This window comes from Coregonus lavaretus (genome assembly GCF_964263955.1).
Source record: "Coregonus lavaretus genome assembly, contig: SUPER_35_unloc_3, whole genome shotgun sequence".
Classification (NCBI taxonomy): domain Eukaryota; kingdom Metazoa; phylum Chordata; class Actinopteri; order Salmoniformes; family Salmonidae; genus Coregonus; species Coregonus lavaretus.
In genome coordinates this window covers 909,636-927,344 of record NW_028167179.1, presented here as the reverse complement: position 1 = coordinate 927,344, position 17,709 = coordinate 909,636, and the positions used below count along the sequence as shown (strand labels likewise).

The following is a 17,709-nucleotide window of genomic DNA, read 5'->3' as shown; positions in this document are numbered from 1 at the left end:
GCCACTCCAGGACCTTAATGTGCTTCTTCTTGAGCCACTCCTTTGTTTCCTTGGCCGTGTGTTTATAACCAAGTCAGTCAGCACAGATTCTATTTTGTATTTGATTTCAACAAGATGGTCATACACTCACATACTGTAGGTCCGTCCACATGGGACAGTGACGTTTTCAACTAAAATCACGGAAGTGTTTTTTTTGCTAAGGGGACAGGACAACTTCACCGCATCAAAGGGACTATGGACGGGGCCATGTACCGTCAAATCTTGGGTGAGAACCTCCTTCTCTCAGCCAGGGCATTGAAAATGGGTCGTGGATTGGTATTCCAGCATGACAATGACCCAAAACACACGGCCAAGGCAACAAAGGAGTGGCTCAAGAAGAAGCACATTAAGGTCCTGGAGTGGCCTTGAAATACATCCACAGGTACACCTCCAATTGACTCAAATTATGTCAATTAGCCTATCAGGACATTTTCCGGACTTTTACAAGCTGTTTAAAGGCACAGTCAACTTAGTGTATGTAAACTTCTGACCCACTGGAATTGTGATACAGTGAATTATAAATGAAATAATCTGTCTGTAAACAATTGTTGGAAAAATTACTTGTGTCATGCACAAAGTAGATGTCCTAACTGACTTGCCAAAACGATAGTTTGTTAACAAGAAATGTGTGGAGTGGTTGAAAAAACGAGTTTTAATGACTCCAACCTATGTAAACTTCCGACTTCAACTGTATATATATTTTTAAATTTTTTACTCAGACACCCGCGACCCATTCCAAACCTCCCTGCAACCCACCAGTTGAGAATTGCTTAGCTAAAGAATGGTTCTCAGATATCCCCTGTGTACATCTCAAGCCACACTGCTACGGTTTCTCCCCATTGTGGACACTCCTATGTCTGATAAGGCTACTCAGGAAGGAGAACCTCTTGTAACATAGTTTGCACTTGAAGGGCCTCTCCTTGGTGTGAACGGTCTGGTGCCTCTTCACATAGTTCGCCTCAGTGAAACACTTCCCACACGTGGGGCAGGCGTATGGCTTGTCGGCGTCCGTCCTATTGCTCGGCCTCCCACGTTGTGACTCAATGACACCAGAGGAGGTAGAAGCAGGAGCCACCACCCTCAGGTGGTTAGTCTTTGAGCTCCCTCCTTGACCTCTAGCCATTGTTTGGGTGTTGTTGAGATTGTGTGCTGTGTTATAGGCTAGGTACCTCTCGTGGTGAACGCCCATCCTGACCCTGTCTGTATTTGTGGGGTAACCATGAGGTAGCTGAGGAAGGCTAGACCCAGCTCCAGGCTTTCTATGAACCCAGTCACTAAGCATTAGACAAGATCCAGAAGGAGAAGACAGACTTCCTGTTAGACTCCCACCAGGGGGGTCTCCCACCACTCTCTGTGAAGTCTGAAGCCCAGGGTGACCTGCTCTGTTCATCATGGATACTGTGGTGTTTGTATCATAGGAACAGGAGGGTCTATCTATATCAGCCCCAGGCCCTGCTTCATCCCTGCACTGAGACTGTGAAGAGAAGGGTCTGGGCTGCAGACTGGATCCCTGACTGGAGCCTCTGTCTCTCTGATGACCACCAGGACTGAGGCTGTTCAGTCTACCTGTCCACTGGTTGTGTTCTGTGTAGTGGTGGGGTCTCTGTCCCTCGTGGTTGGGTCCTGGTTCTGACTCGGGAAGGAAGAGCGAAAGCTTCTCATCCAGGGTCCTGATCTGGGGCCAGGGTTTATGACCAGCCACCTCAGAGGTCCAGTCTCTCCCGCCAGCAACACCGGATATCAGCAGGTCCCCATGGACTGCAGACTGTAAACACAAATTGAACAGAAAAGCATAAAGGTTTATATAAGAAACACTTTGCTGTACACACAGAAACATGACATTATAAAATGCTAACCACAGTCAAATACCTAACCATATGGAGCCATTGGAGTTTATTATTTCTGAAAAAATCCATTTGTGTTGATTCAAGAATGAAGTATGTTTTGGTTCGACTGAGATATAGGAAACTCCTACAGTCCCTGCAATGACACAAAAATAACCAAGTCAGTCAGCACAGATTCTATTTTGTATTTGATTTCAACAAGATGGTCATACACTCACATACTGTAGGTCCATCCACATGGGACAGAGACGTTTTCAACTAAAATCATGGAAGTGGGGTACGGAAGCAATCTTTCCCATTGAAAGCATTTCAGCCAAGCCTGAATTCATGCAATGACACACATAGTTAAAAATATACACTGCACAAAAAAATAAAGGGAACACTTAAACAACACAATGTAACTCCAAGTCAATCACACTTCTGTGAAATCAAACTGTCCACTTAGGAAGCAACACTGATTGACAATACATTTCACATGCTGTTGTGCAAATGGAATAGACAACAGGTGGAAATTATAGGCAATTAGCAAGACACCCCCAATAAAGGACTGGTTTTGCAGGTGGTGACCACAGACCACTTCTCAGTTCTTATGCTTCCTGGCTGATGTTTTGGTCACTTTTGAATGCTGGCGGTGCTTTCGCTCTAGTGGTAGCATGAGACGGAGTCTACAACCCACACAAGTGGCTCAGGTAGTGCAGCTCATCCAGGATGGCACATCAATGCGAGCTGTGGCAAGAAGGTTTGCTGTGTCTGTCAGCGTAGTGTCCAGAGCATGGAGGCACTACCAGGAGACAGGCCAGTACATCAGGAGACGTGGAGGAGGCCGTAGGAGGGCAACAACCCAGCAGCAGGACTGCTACCTCCGCCTTTGTGCAAGGAGGAGCACTGCCAGAGCCCTGCAAAATGACCTCCAGCAGGCCACAAATGTGCATGTGTCTGCTCAAACGGTCAGAAACAGACTCCATGAGGGTGGTATGAGGGCCCGACGTCCACAGGTGGGGGTTGTGCTTACAGCCCAACACCGTGCAGGACGTTTGGCATTTGCCAGAGAACACCAAGATTGGCAAATTCGCCACTGGCGCCCTGTGCTCTTCACAGATGAAAGCAGGTTCACACTGAGCACATGTGACAGACGTGACAGAGTCTGGAGACGCCGTGGAGAACGTTCTGCTGCCTGCAACATCCTCCAGCATGACCGGTTTGGCGGTGGGTCAGTCATGGTGTGGGGTGGCATTTCTATGGGGGGCCTCCATGTGCTCGCCAGAGGAAGCCTGACTGCAATTAGGTACCGAGATGAGATCCTCAGACCCCTTGTGAGACCATATGCTGGTGCGGTTGGCCCTGGGTTCCTCCTAATGCAAGACAATGCTAGACCTCATGTGGCTGGAGTGTGTCAGCAGTTCCTGCAAGAGGAAGGCATTGATGCTATGGACTGGCCCGCCCGTTCCCCAGACCTGAATCCAATTAAGCACATCTGGGACATCATGTCTTGGTCCATCCACCAACGCCACGTTGCACCACAGACTGTCTAGGAGTTGGCGGATGCTTTAGTCCAGGTCTGGGAGGAGATCCCTCAGGAGACCATCCGCCACCTCATCAGGAGCATGCCCAGGCGTTGTAGGGAGGTCATACAGGCACGTGGAGGCCACACACTATTGAGCCTCATTTTGACTTGTTTTAAGGACATTACATCAAAGTTGGATCAGCCTGTAGTGTGGTTTTCCACTTTAATTTTGAGGGTGACTCCAAATCCAGACCTCCATGGGTTGATAAATTTGATTTCCATTGATAATATTTGTGTGATTTAGTTGTCAGCACATTCAACTATGTAAAGAAAAAAGTATTTAATAAGATTATTTCATTCATTCAGATCTAGGATGTGTTATTTTAGTGTCCCCTTTTTTGAGCAGTGTATATAACTGGATTATAGCTCCCTTCCAAATGTTGTGAATTATATATGCAGTGGCTTGCGAAAGTATTCACCCCCCTTGGCATTTTTCCTATTTTATTGCCTTACAACCTGGAATTAAAATTGATTTTTTGTGGGTTTGTATCATTTGATTTACACAACATGCCTACCACTTTGAAGATGGAGAATATTTTTTATTGTGAAACAAACAAGAAATAAGACAAAAAACTGAACATTTGAGCGTCCATAACTATTCACCCCCCCCAAAGTCAATACTTTGTAGAGCCACCTTTTGCAGCAATTACAGCTGCAAGTCTCTTTGGGTATGTCTCTATAAGCTTGGCACATCTAGCCACTGGGATTTTTGCCCATTCTTCAAGGCAAAACTGCTCCAGCTCCTTCAAGTTGGATGGGTTCCACTGGTGTACAGCAATTTTTAAGTCATACCACAGATTCTCAATTGGATTGAGGTCTGGGCTTTGACTAGGCCATTCCAAGACATTTAAATGTTTCCCCTTAAACCACTCCAGTGTTGCTTTAGCAGTATGCTTAGGGTCATTGTCCTGCTGGAAGGTGAACCTCCGTCCCAGTCTCAAATCTCTGGAAGGTTGAAACAGGTTTCCCTCAAGAATTTCCCTGTATTTAGCGCCATCCATCATTCCTTAAATTCTGACCAGTTTCCCAGTCCCTGCCGATGAAAAACATCCCCACAGCATGATGCTGCCACCACCATGCTTCACTGTGGGGATGGTGTTCTCGGGGTGATGAGAGGTGTTGGGTTTGCACCAGACAAAACGTTTTCCTTGATGGCCAAAAAGCTCAATTTTAGTCTCATCTGACCAGAGTACCTTCTTCCATATGTTTGGGGAGTCTCCCACATGCCTTTTGGCGAACACCAAACGTGTTTGATTATTTTTTTCTTTAAGCAATGGCTTTTTTCTGGCCACTCTTCCGTAAAGCCCAGCTCTATGGAGTGCAGCTTTGCAGCTCCTTCAGGGTTATCTTTGGTCTCTTTGTTGCCTCTCTGATTAATGCCCTCCTTGCCTGGTCCATGAGTTTTGGTGGGCGGCCCTCTCTTGGCAGGTTTGTTGTGGTGCCATATTCTTTCCATGTTTTAATGGTGCTCCGTGGGAGCAGATATTTTCTATAACCCAACCCTGATCTGTACCTCTCCACAACTTTGTCCCCGACCTGTTTTGAGAGCTCCTTGGTCTTCATGGTGCCGCTTGCTTGGTGGTGCCCCTTGCTTAGTGGTGTTGCATTTTTTACATTTACATTTTAGTCATTTAGCAGACGCTCTTATCCAGAGCGACTTACAGGAGCAATTAGGGTTAAGTGCCTTGCTCAAGGGCACATTTACGTCATTTAGCAGACGCTCTTATCCAGAGCGACTACAAATTGGTGCATTCACCCTATAGCCAGTGGGATAACCACTTTACAATTATACTTTTTTTTTTTTTTTGGGGGGGGGGGGGGGGGGGGGGTAGAAGGATTACTTTATCCTATCCCAGGTGTTCCTTAAAGAGGTGGGGTTTCAAATGTCTCCGGAAGGTGGTGAGTGACTCCGCTGTCCTGGCGTCGTGAGGGAGCTTGTTCCACCATTGGGGTGCCAGAGCAGCGAACAGCTTTGACTGGGCTGAGCGGGAACTATGCTTCCGCAGAGGAAGGGGAGCCAGCAGGCCAGAGGTGGATGAACGCAATGCCCTCGCCTGGGTGTAGGGACTGATCAGAGCCTGAAGGTACGGAGGTGCCGTTCCCCTCACTGCTCCATAGGCAAGCACCATGGTCTTGTAACGGATGCGAGCTTCAACTGGAAGCCAGTGGAGTGTGCGGAGGAGGGGGGTGACGTGAGAGAACTTGGGAAGGTTGAACACCAGACGGGCTGCGGCATTCTGGATGAGTTGTAGGGGTTTAATGGCACAGGCAGGGAGCCCAGCCAACAGCGAGTTGCAGTAATCCAGACGGGAGATGACAAGTGCCTGGATTAGGACCTGTGCCGCTTCCTGTGTAAGGCAGGGTCGTACTCTCCGAATGTTGTAGAGCATGAACCTGCAGGATCGGGTCACCGCCTTGATGTTGGCGGAGAACGACAGGGTGTTGTCCAGGGTCACGCCAAGGCTCTTCGCACTCTGGGAGGAGGACACAACGGAGTTGTCAACCGTGATGGCGAGATCATGGAACGGGCAGTCCTTCCCCGGGAGGAAGAGCAGCTCCGTCTTGCCAGGGTTCAGCTTGAGGTGGTGATCCGTCATCCATACTGATATGTCGGCCAGACATGCAGAGATGCGATTCGCCACCTGGTTATCAGAAGGGGGAAAGGAGAAGATTAGTTGTGTATCGTCAGCGTAGCAATGATAGGAGAGGCCATGTGAGGATATGACAGAGCCAAGTGACTTGGTGTATAGGGAGAAAAGGAGAGGGCCTAGAACTGAGCCCTGGGGGACACCAGTGGTGAGAGCACGTGGTGCGGAGACAGCTTCTCGCCACGCCACTTGGTAGGAGCGACCGGTCAGGTAGGACGCAATCCAGGAGTGAGCCGCGCCGGAGATGCCCAGCTCGGAGAGGGTGGAGAGGAGGATCTGATGGTTCACTGTATCAAAGGCAGCAGACAGGTCTAGAAGGACAAGAGCAGAGAAGTATTCATCCCCCTTGGAGACTCTGGGGCCTTTCAGAACAGGTGTCTATATACTGAGATCATGTGACAGATCATGTGACTCTTAGATTGCACACAGGTGGACTTTATTTAACTAATTATGTGACTTCTGAAGGTAATTGGTTGCACCAGATCTTATTTAGGGGCTTCATAGCAAAGGGGGTGAATACATATGCACACACCACTTTTCCGTTATTTATTTTTTAGCATTTTTTTCATTTCACTTCACCAATTTGGACTATTTTGTGTATGTCCATTACATGAAATCCAAATAAAAATCCATTTAAATTACAGGTTGTAATGCAAAAAAATAGGAAAAACGCCAAGGGGGATGAATACTTTTGCAAGGCACTGTATATTCATGTCATAGTCATTAGTCAACTCCACTACACTCAAGTTACTTCAAACAGTGAATGCTAGCGATGGCTAACTATGCTAACTATTCTACCAGTCTGTTTAAATTAGTGTTAGCCTGCTAATAGCACACCCTGCACCGGAAAATGTATATTATTAGGGGTATGCAGTAGGTTGATAACGATATCAACAAAGTATGGGACATTTCAAACAACATTCCCAGCTGATGAGAAAACAGTCATAGTATTTAAAGTAAGAGAATGAACAAGATTTAACAAGGCAACCTTCAGTCTAATTTGTATGGGCGCCAAGGGCAGATTGAAGGATTTTTACATCTGTACCCCTGTAGAGGGGCATGGCCACTGTGAAATGACATTCTGTGAGGGACTATAACATGAAGTACAGTACTTTCATTGCACAAAACGATACATGACAAAAATAATAACTTTTCTCACTATGTTAACACTTAACCTTTTCTGTAAATCTGCTACCCTCGCTGCATTTTTACAAACACCATCACACCAACCATCACCATATAATCTACTCTGCCTCATCATACTCATTCTTTCCTCAGTTCACCTCATCCAGTTCCCTACTACATCCAAAACCAGCCGAATTAACTACAAACAAACTAGTACTACATTACATGTCACTAGACTTTGTACATTGGCCGTGTACACTTTCTGCTGGTGTATCCTGAGTTTGATCCTCTCTGAGAACCTCTTCCCACAGTGCGTACAGGCGAACAGCCACTATTCCGTGTGGACCTTCAGGTGCATCTTCAGATGGTGCTGGTGGGAGAACCTCTTCTCACATTGGGGGCAGCTGTAGGGTGGACCGTCGGGTGCCTCTTCACTCCTTGCTCCGGCCAAACACTGTATTTGGTATTATTGTGTGTAGCTACGTTTGCTAGCTAGCTACCTAGCTAGCTAGCCAGCCAGCCAATAGAAAGAGCATTGCATTGTGGATTTTGTAGCCAACTTGAGCTGCAACAGATTTCCACAACGATTTCGTTAATAAATACAAAATACTCTGATTGATTGGTTAGAGACGAACCAATCGCTGATGACTTTGTTTTGTACAACTCCCCTCGTCACCACAAATGACTTCAACGATGGCAGTCTCAGACTAAAGTATGTAGCAAATGACAGAGAAGCAAAATAATTTGGTGTGAGTCGTCAGGCTAATAGAAGGCAGGCTGAAGGCAGCACCTGTTAGGGGGTTAACCTGATGCACCATCAGTCTCTCTGAATCACAAATATAGGAGCAGGACGGAGCATCGCTAGCTGAGTCTGTCTGTTCTCTCCCACTGCATACAGACACCTCCCCATCCCCGTAGACCAAATCTACACCTCGCCCTGGTCTCAGCCAGTCTGTTGTCATGGAAATGTTGTTATGTGTGTGGTGTCCAAGTCAACGTTGCTAATTATGCTGTGATGATAAGAAGTCCGCTTACACTGTTCTTTGATTATAAAGATTTATTGTATCAAAGTTCACAGTATTAATTTACAGATATCTGCAGTTATATCTGGAGAGAAACGGCCAATCTGTTGATCCAATATGTTGTCTCTCCCCTTCTTTGTTTAAGACATGGTATTTATATCCTATGTGACATAGTATGGCGTGATTTTAATAAACCAATCCCCGGCTTTCACATATCTCCAAATGTCCTCTATTCCAAGAAACCTATGTAGCAATGATTTTCCAAATGCTTCAACAAAGCAGAGTAAAGTTCATCTATTACACCATTTGCAAACATCAGCAAAATCAATAGACCTTCAGACACTACATGTGTTTGACTGTCTGTTTCTGGTAGGGGTTAACAGTGTTGTTCCCCAGCCCAGAGTTGAGGACGCTGTCCCATCCACTGACCTCCACTATGTCTCCTCTGGTCCTGGCCTGCTCGGTGATGTCGTCCCCCCAGCCCTTGGCTGCAACAGTCTGGGTCTGGGAATCCAAGATGGCCGCCCAGTCTCCTCTGTTAGCTTCTAGCCAACCACCTGCAGGAAGAGTTACAAAATAGACTTTACAAACATGGCAGAGAACTCTACATATGGAGTTTTTTGAGTCAATTACCTGGTCAAGTTCAAACTTTATGTTTGTTTTAGTATATAAACATAAATTGTATTTATTTCATTTTATGCAGGTGCATCACTATTCGTATTTATGTGTATATATACACATATATATTATGTTCTCTATGTATTTATCCCTTACTTTGCTCCCCCATCTTTAGTCCACTCAGCAGATCAATGCTCTCTGGTCCGTCCTCTATTGTCTCCACTTTGACTAGTAGCAGATCAGGTTTCCCATCTTCCATGTCTACTGACTGTAAGAGATACAGAGTGAGAGGATGTTGGATCAAGAAATCTGATATGAGCACCCTGCCTTGGAGTATCTTCTGATTGGGAAATGAGGGATTGCCATGAGTACTATGCAAACATGTTAGTTGATTTGATTACTTGACTCTCTTTAAAAGGATAGTTCGGATTTTGGCAACTAGCTTTGCTAACTAGATTAGCGCAAAGAATGGAAGTCTTCGGTTAATCCAGTCTTTGTGCTAAGATAGTTAGCACTGGCTCGCAAAATGACCTCTAACTTCCTGCATACTGGACACAGAGACGTAACAATGGTATCCACGAGTTCATCTGACTCATCATTGACAAAATCCCGAATTATCCCTTTAATGGTTTAAAGGCATGGTCCCAGATTTAAGACAAATTTTATCGAGACCTGGGCCCGTATCCACAAAGTGTCTTGGAGTAGGAGTGCTGATCTAGGATCTGTCCATACAATCTTATTTATTATGAACTAAGATCAGCACTCCTACTCTGAGATACTCTGAGTAGAAGTGCTGATTGAGGATCAGGTCTTATTCATTATGATCTAAAAAGGCAAAACTGATCCTAGATCAGCACTCCTACTCTGAGAGGCTTTGTGGATACGGGCCCTGACCTAATACCATTCAGACAGTAGTTCACAGTGGGCTCACCTCAGTGAGACTGTGTGTGGTCCTGTGCTGTTCAGCTGGTTCCTCTGTGGGTTCAGGAGGAGGTGTAGTCTGGTTGTCCTCCATGACAATGGGTCCTTCAGGGTTCCCCAGACCCTCCTCACACCCCTCCTCCTTCACCAGCAGCACCTCTGGACCCTCCTCCTCCTGGAAGAGACAGGTGATACATATTACACTGACATACACTCCCTCAGGTACGTACAAACGCACACACAGATAATGAACACGTTCAACATGGAGTGTTTACCCATCCCCACTAAGTTTGAGTACTAAACTGTAGTTACAGAATGACTTAATTGTTGTTAAACCCATCATGGTGGATATAACTATATTGTGGGTAAATATAAGTCAGCTATGATAAGTCAAAAGTCATACAAACCCGACTAAACTATTTTGACGTGTACAGTATGTGTAGGTATATTTATTTAGTGCCTTCAGAAAGTATTCAGATCGCTGGACTTTTTCCACATTTTGCTACGTTACAGCCTTAATCTAAAATTGATTCAATAAAAAAATAATCTTAGCAATCTACACACAATACCCCATAATGACAAAGCGAAAACTGGTTGAGACATTTTTGCAAATTTATAAAAAAATGACAACCTTATTTACATAAGTATTCAGACCCTTTGCTATCAGACTAGAAATTGAGCTCAGGTGCATCGTGTTTCCATTGATCATCCTTGAGATGTTTCTACAACTTGATTGGAGTCCACCTGTGGTAAATTCATTTGATTGGACATTATTTGGAAAAGCACACGTCTATATAAGGTCCCACAGTTGACAGTGCATGTCAGAGCAAAAACTAAGGATTTTGTGGAGGCTCAGATATGGGGAAGGGTACCAAAACATTTCTGCAGCATTGAAGGTCCCGAAGAACACAGTGGCCTCCATCATTCTTAAATGGAAGAAGTTTGGAACCACCAAGACTTTTCATTGAGCTGGCCGCCCGGCCAAACTGAGCAATCAGGGGAGAAGGGCCTTGGTCAGGGAGGTGACCAAGAACCCGATGGTCACTCTGACAGAGCTCTAGAGTTGCTCTGTGGAGATGGGAGAACCTTCCAGAATGACAACCATCTCTGCACACACTCCACCAATCAGGCCATTATGGCAGAGTGACCAGACGGAAGCAACTCCTCAGTAAAAGGCACATGACAGTCCGCTTGGAGTTTGCCTAAAGGCACCTAAAGACTCTCAGACCATGAGAAACAAGATTCTCTGGTCTGATGAAACCAAGATTGAACTCTTTGGCCTGAATGCCAAGCGTCACGTCTGTAGGAAACCTGGCACCATCCCTACGGTGAAGCATGGTGGTGGCAGCATCATGCTGTGGGGGTGTTTTTCAGCGGCAGGGACTGGGAGACTAGTCAGGATGGAGGCAAAGATGAACGGAACAAAGTACAGAAAGATCCTTGATGAAAACCTGCTCCAGAGCGCTCAGGACCTCAGACTGGGGCGAATGTTCATCTTCCAACTGGACAACGACCCTAAGCACACAGCCAAGACAACACAGGATTTGCTTCGGGACAAGTCTCTGAATGTCTCTGAATGTCCTTGAGTGGCCCAGCCAGAGCCCGGACTTGAAGCCGATCGAACATCTCTGGAAAGATCTGAAAATAACTGTGCAGAGAAGAATGGGAGAAACTCCCCAAATAAAGGGGTCTGAATACTTACGTAAATGTGATATTTCCGTTTTTATTTTTGTATAAATTTATCAAACATTTCTAAAAACCCGTTTTATGGGGTATTGTGTGTAGATTGATGAGGAACATACCCAATTTGATCAATTTTAGAATAAGGCTGTAACATAACAAAATGTGGAAAAAGTCAAGGGGTCTGAATACTTTCCGAATGCACTTTAATGTATATTAAAGGGAATTTCAATGAAAGTCTTCGAATGAAAAGTCCCATTGTGTTTTTTTGGTTTGTTTATTAAACATAAACAAGTTTTAATACACCATACGAAAACCACACATACAAATGTCTCAACAAAAACTCAGCATGAACTTGATGAACTGCATCCATTTTTCTCTTTAAAAAGAGTCTTTGGGAAAGAAATTAAGTAGTTGAATGGAAGTAATGAAATAGGCATTTGTGAACATCATATAGCCTACACAGTACAAACACACTATGTAACAACCTTTTTAGGCTTATATATGGCTTAAATATCACACAATGTCTGAATGCAATATTCTACCCAGGAATATTCAACACTGAATTATGTTACTCTTGTTATTACAAATGCATCTGTGGGTCTTTCATGCAGACAACAATTACAATTCATAATTTTCTTTAATGCAGGGTTTGATCTAAACAACAAAAGCTATCTAGTGGAATGGTTACTTTCTAGGTTATTGAGTGGAATGGTTTTTCTGCTGGTGTATCATGATGTAGCTCCTTTCTGAGAACCTCTACCCGCAGTGCATTCAGGCGAACGGCCTCTCTCCCGTGTGGACCTTCAAGTGCATCTTCAAATGGTGGTGGCGAGAGAACCTCTTCTCACACTGGGTACAGCTGTAGGGTTTCTCCCCTGTGTGGACCCTCTGGTGCCTCTTCAGGTCACCAGCCTGGGTGAAGCGCATGTGACACTGGGTACAGCTGTAGGGTTTCTCCCCTGTGTGGACCCTCTGGTGGATCTCAACCTTCTGGGAGCAGCTGAAGCCTTTGTTACAGAACGTGCAGAGGAACCGTTTTTCTTTACTACCGCCTGATGTTGCTCCCCCTCCCCAAGCCTGGGCTCTAGCCCTGTCATTTGAGTTCAATACCTGATCGAAAAGGATGCGGCCATGTGAATCGGAAGGTGCCATTGATGTAGACACTGGGTCACGATCCCTGAACGCGTGTAAAGGGGAGTGGGTCGCGACATTTACATTTGTCTCTAAGCTTTCCCTGTAGTCTAAGAAGTCACTGGTGTTGCCCTGCGAGTGTCCTTCCCCTAAGTGAGTCTCGTCTGCATTCCATGTCAGAGATGTGTCGTCCTCCACTTTCACAGTCACCTCATCTATGACTATAACCTCCCCTTTCTTATCTAAGCACCCTTCAGAGTATACACTACTACTATACTGGTTCCAGTCCACTCTAGACAGATCAGTCTGTCTCTCTAAACCCAAGGGCATGTTGCCAGGATCCATCTCTGTATCATAAGAACAAGACAGATCATCAACACCAGTGTCTAACGTGTCACCATCACCATCTCCACAGGATTGAACCGTCTTCTGGCTCTGGTGAAATACAGGTAAACACTCTGAGCCGGGAGCAGGAGGACAGCCCAGTGGCCCCTGCCCCAGTCTCTCTGGTTCTGATATGTGGTCAGATCCTGTGTGTAAGAGCCTGTGTGTTACAGTTAAAGTCTTGGTGTCTGTCTCTGACTTGAGGACGGCGTCCGGCCTTCCACTGACCTCCGTGATGCTGCGTTGGGTCCTGGGCGCGGCGGCAGCGGTGGTGGGGTCCTCCGCTCCAGTCTGGATGTCTCTGCTGTGCCGTGGGTTCTCCTCTCCTTCAGACCTCTCCTGCTTGACCCCAGGACCTTCAGCCTCTGCAGACTGACACAAAAAGAGAGGAGGTTATTATCGGTACATGAGTGGAATTGAATAACAATGTCGTAAGGGAAGTCTCACAAGCTCCCCTATGGCAGATAAATTAAGATGTACATATAAGCAAGTGAATAGCTGAGAGGAGCCTTTCTGAAACTGGTCACATTTGATGTACTGTAATTTTAATGGAACACTATTGCACTTACCTCTATTACAATAACGTGCTGGGTTGAGGTTCCACTCCCCTCATCAACAGTGATTGGTTTGTCATCTCTCCATTTATTGTGCCCCGCTGGCTTCACAAAGTTCGTGTGGCCTCCAGTGAGATGTCCTTCACCTGAGAGAGTGATTAGGGGAAAAGAGGTGGTTAGGTTAGCTACTGTCAATGCTCAACGCTATATTGACTATTGTACACTATTGACAGTTTTGACACGTCTAGAATTGGCAAGGAAGTAACACTTCTCATAACTTCTCGCAAGATAACTAAGTAATCAGGGGAATTATTGCATACTATCCAAACACATGTGGCCAGAAGGGAACGGGGCAAAATGTACCTCTTGCCATTCCTCTGTATCGGTCGAGGCCCTTAACACTACTGGGACGACTGGCGAGGGCGCGCTCTCGCATTGTCTTCTCTGCGCGCTCCCGTGCCACCTTCTGTTCGAGTAGCTGTAGTTTCCTCCGCAATGTCCTGTTCTCTTTCTGACTTTGAGAAATTTCCAAACGAAACACTGCATAGTCGTCGTCTACGAGTTTACAGATCTCTGACACGGCAGCATTCGCTAGCACCTCCATAATGGAGGCTATTTGTGTGTGAAAAACCATACAGTTAACGTTTTCCATTGTTAGCAGCTAGCTACCGTCACCTAGATAACATTTATCAACCAAGTCCTGCCTCCAACGCGAATTAAAGACTACCTGGGGTAAGTATGTGATGCTATGCAGTTAAATGAGTCATATTTTATGTTCCATTAGGTTAATGAATGTCTAAATAACAACAATAAAAACGCTAACGTGAAAATTGTTCTTGGTCACTGTTTACTTCCTTTTAGACTGAAGAGAAAGGATTTCATTGGTTGGCGTCATGGGGCATGATTCAATGAAAAAGGAGTGCGAGCTGCTCTTTGAAATATGCTACTGCTAGCTAGATGCATTACGAATTAAACAAAATGGTTCACAGCCATAGTGTATCCACCACTGAAATATACATAAATACAAATTAACAACAAATCACGACATTTAATGATCAGTAACCTTGACGCTCAGGTCAGACTTACCTATAATATCTATATTATAATAATATACACACACAAATACACACTATATATATATTAGTACCAGTCAAAAGTTTGGACACACCTACTCATTCAAGGGTTTTTCTTTATTTTTACTATTTTCTACATTGTAGAATAAAAGTGAAGACATCAAAACTATGAAATAACACATATGGAATCATGTAGTAACCAAAAAAGTGTTAAACAAATCAAATTTTAGATTTTAGATTCTTCAAAGTAGCCACCCTTTGCCTTGATGACAGCTTTGCACACTCTTGGCATTCTCTCAACCAGCTTCACCTGGAATGCTTTTCCAACAGTCTTGAAGGAGTTCCCACATATGCTGAGCACTTGTTGGCTGCTTTTCCTTCATTCTGCGGTCCAACTCATCCCAAACCATCTCAATTGGGTTGATGTCTGCGGATTGTGGAGGCCAGGTCATCTGATGCAGTAGTCCATCACTATCCTTCTTGGTCAAATAGGCCTTACAAAGCCTGGAGGTGTGTTGGGTCATTGCCCTGTTGAAAACTAACTGTGCCACTAGAGATCCTGGTTCGAATCCAGGCTCTGTCGCAGCCGGCCGCGACCGGGAGACTCATGGGCGGCGCACAATTGGCCCAGCGTCGTCCAGGGTAGGGGAGGGAATGGCCGGCAGGGATGTAGCTCAGTTGATAGAGCATGGTGTTTGCAACGCCAGGGTTGTGGGTTCGATTCCCACGGGGGGCCAGTATAAAAAAAAATATATATATGTATTCACTAACTGTAAGTCGCTCTGGATAAGAGCGTCTGCTAAATGACTAAAATGTAAATGTAAATGTAAAACAAATGATAGTCCCACTATGCCCAAACCAGATGGGATGGTGTATTGCTGCAGAATGCTGTGGTAGCCATGCTGGTTAAGTGTGTGATTTATTTAGAATTCAAGGCAGACAGTGTCACCAGCAAAGCACCATCACACCTCCTCCTCCATGCTTCACCGTGGGTACCATACATGTGGATATCATCCGTTCACCTACTCTGCATCTCACAAAGACATGGCGTTTGGAACCAAAAATGTGTAATTTGGACTCATCAGACCAAAGGACAGATTTCCTCCAGTCTAATGTCCATTGCGTGTGTTTCTTGGCCCAAGCAAGTCTCTTCTTCTTATTGGTGTCCTTTAGTAGTGGTTTCTTTGCAGCAATTCGACCATGGCCTGATTCACGCAGTCTCCTCTGAACAGTTGATGTTGAGATGTGTCTGTTACTTGAATTCTATGAAGCATTTATTTGGTCTGCAATTTCTGAGGCTGGTAACTCCAATTAACTTATCCTCTGCAGCAGAGGTAACTCTGGGTCTTCCTTTCCTGTGGCGGTCCTCATGAGATCCAGTTTCATCATAGCGCTTGATGGTTTTTGCGACTGCACTTGAAGAAGGTTTGTGGTAAATGGCCAATATACCACGGCTAAGGGCAATCCGTGTTGCGTCATGGCTAAGAACAGCCCTTAGTAGTGGTATATTAGCCATATGCCACACCCCCTTGGGCCTTATAGCCCCCTACCCTCTGTGCGCAGGTATAGAACTCTCCCCTTCACATCTAAGCGCTTGATGGTTTTTGCGACTGCACTTGAAGAAACTTTCAAAGTTCTTAATGTTCCGTATTGACTGACCTTCATGTCTTAAAGTAATGATGAACTGTCATTTCTCTTTGCTCATTTGAGCTGTTCTTGCCATAATATGGACTTGGTCTTTTACCAAATAGGGCTATCTTCTGTATACCACCCCTACCTTGTCACAACACAACTGATTGGCTCAAACGCATTAAGAAGGAAATACATTCCACAAATTAACTTTTAAGAAGGCACACCTGTTAATTGAAATGCATTCTAGGTGACTACCTCATGGAGCTGGTTGAGAGAATGCCAAGAGTGTGCAAAGCTGTCATCAAGGCAAAGGGTGGCTATTTTGAAGAATCTCAAAAATATATATATATATTGATTTGTTTAACACTTTTTTGGTTACTACATGATTCCATATGTGTTATTTCATAGTTTTGATATCTTCACTATTATTGTACAATGTAGAAAATAGTAAAAATAAAGAAAAATCCTTGAACGAGTAGTTGTGTCCAAACATTTGACTGGTACTGTATGCAATATCAATGCACACAGACACATAGATATTCATCAAAGGTGACAAAGCACAAACTTGTCAAACCCCTCTTAGCATAATGATATTCTCTTTTATTGTTCTTGTAAAAAAAGATCATGGTGATTAGATAAGACCTTTAAAATAATGTCGTATACGTTTGCCAATCATTTGGGTATCACAACAATTGAGTGTGAGTGGTGTCCAGTTTTCATAGATGTAATTTATCTTTAAAATGACCATTTGCCTCTTGTTTTTATATCAAATAAAGCAATACATTTAGTATTTTTGAGTGTTGGACAGGCCACCTTTGGCATATATGCATTGAGATGGGGTGGGAAGGATTGTTTGATTGACTGATTAAATGTATTAGATAATTCTAAGTAGTAAGCATCTCCAGCTGGAGACAACTTTACATACATTGGGGTGATAAGCATTTACATTGAATGAATGATGTAAGGCTCATAACCTGAATGTCCAGACATACAGTATGTATGACCTCTTTAATATTTGGCTTGTGTAATATGTGTGAGGGGAAATTACTGTCATCTCTATGAGGGATGTGGACAGAGAGTGCCCTTTATCCAAGCCATGCTCAAAATCAAGGCAAAGGTGCAAAGCTGTCATCAAGGCAAAGGGTGGCTATTTGAAGAATCTCAAATATAAAATATATTTTGATTTGTTTAACACTTTTTTGGTTACTACATGATTCCATATGTGTTATTTCATAGTTTTGATGTATTTACTATTATTCTACAATGTAAAAAATGAGTAGGTGTGTCCAAACTTTTGACTGGTACTGTATATATATTATCACATCTGATTCTCTGGGTCCTTTCCTTCGTGACAAATACACAACAGCTGGTAAGATTCAAAGGTCACTGCAGCTCATCCAGAACCATCTCTACAGGATCACCACAAGGCTCTGTCATCTCGCCTGTGTTATTCACCCTGAACACCGACGAC

The 17,709-nt window shown here is 44.5% G+C and overlaps 1 protein-coding gene across 1 annotated transcript in view; it reads right to left on the bottom strand.

The window, feature by feature from the left end:
- Positions 1-14,608, bottom strand: part of LOC311110310 (uncharacterized protein) — a 33,505-nt gene extending 18,897 nt beyond the window's left edge. The window contains exons 1-7 of the mRNA XM_084188846.1: positions 13,897-14,608; positions 13,549-13,679; positions 13,208-13,351; positions 9,792-9,956; positions 9,017-9,128; positions 8,672-8,799; positions 1,606-1,804 (exon numbers count right to left, since the gene is read on the bottom strand). Coding sequence (XP_084044972.1) covers positions 1,606-1,804; positions 8,672-8,799; positions 9,017-9,128; positions 9,792-9,956; positions 13,208-13,351; positions 13,549-13,679; positions 13,897-14,185 — 1,168 coding nt within the window. The 5' untranslated portion in view covers positions 14,186-14,608. The remainder of the gene's footprint in view (positions 1-1,605; positions 1,805-8,671; positions 8,800-9,016; positions 9,129-9,791; positions 9,957-13,207; positions 13,352-13,548; positions 13,680-13,896) is intronic.
- Between the last annotated feature and the right edge of the window lie 3,101 nt (positions 14,609-17,709).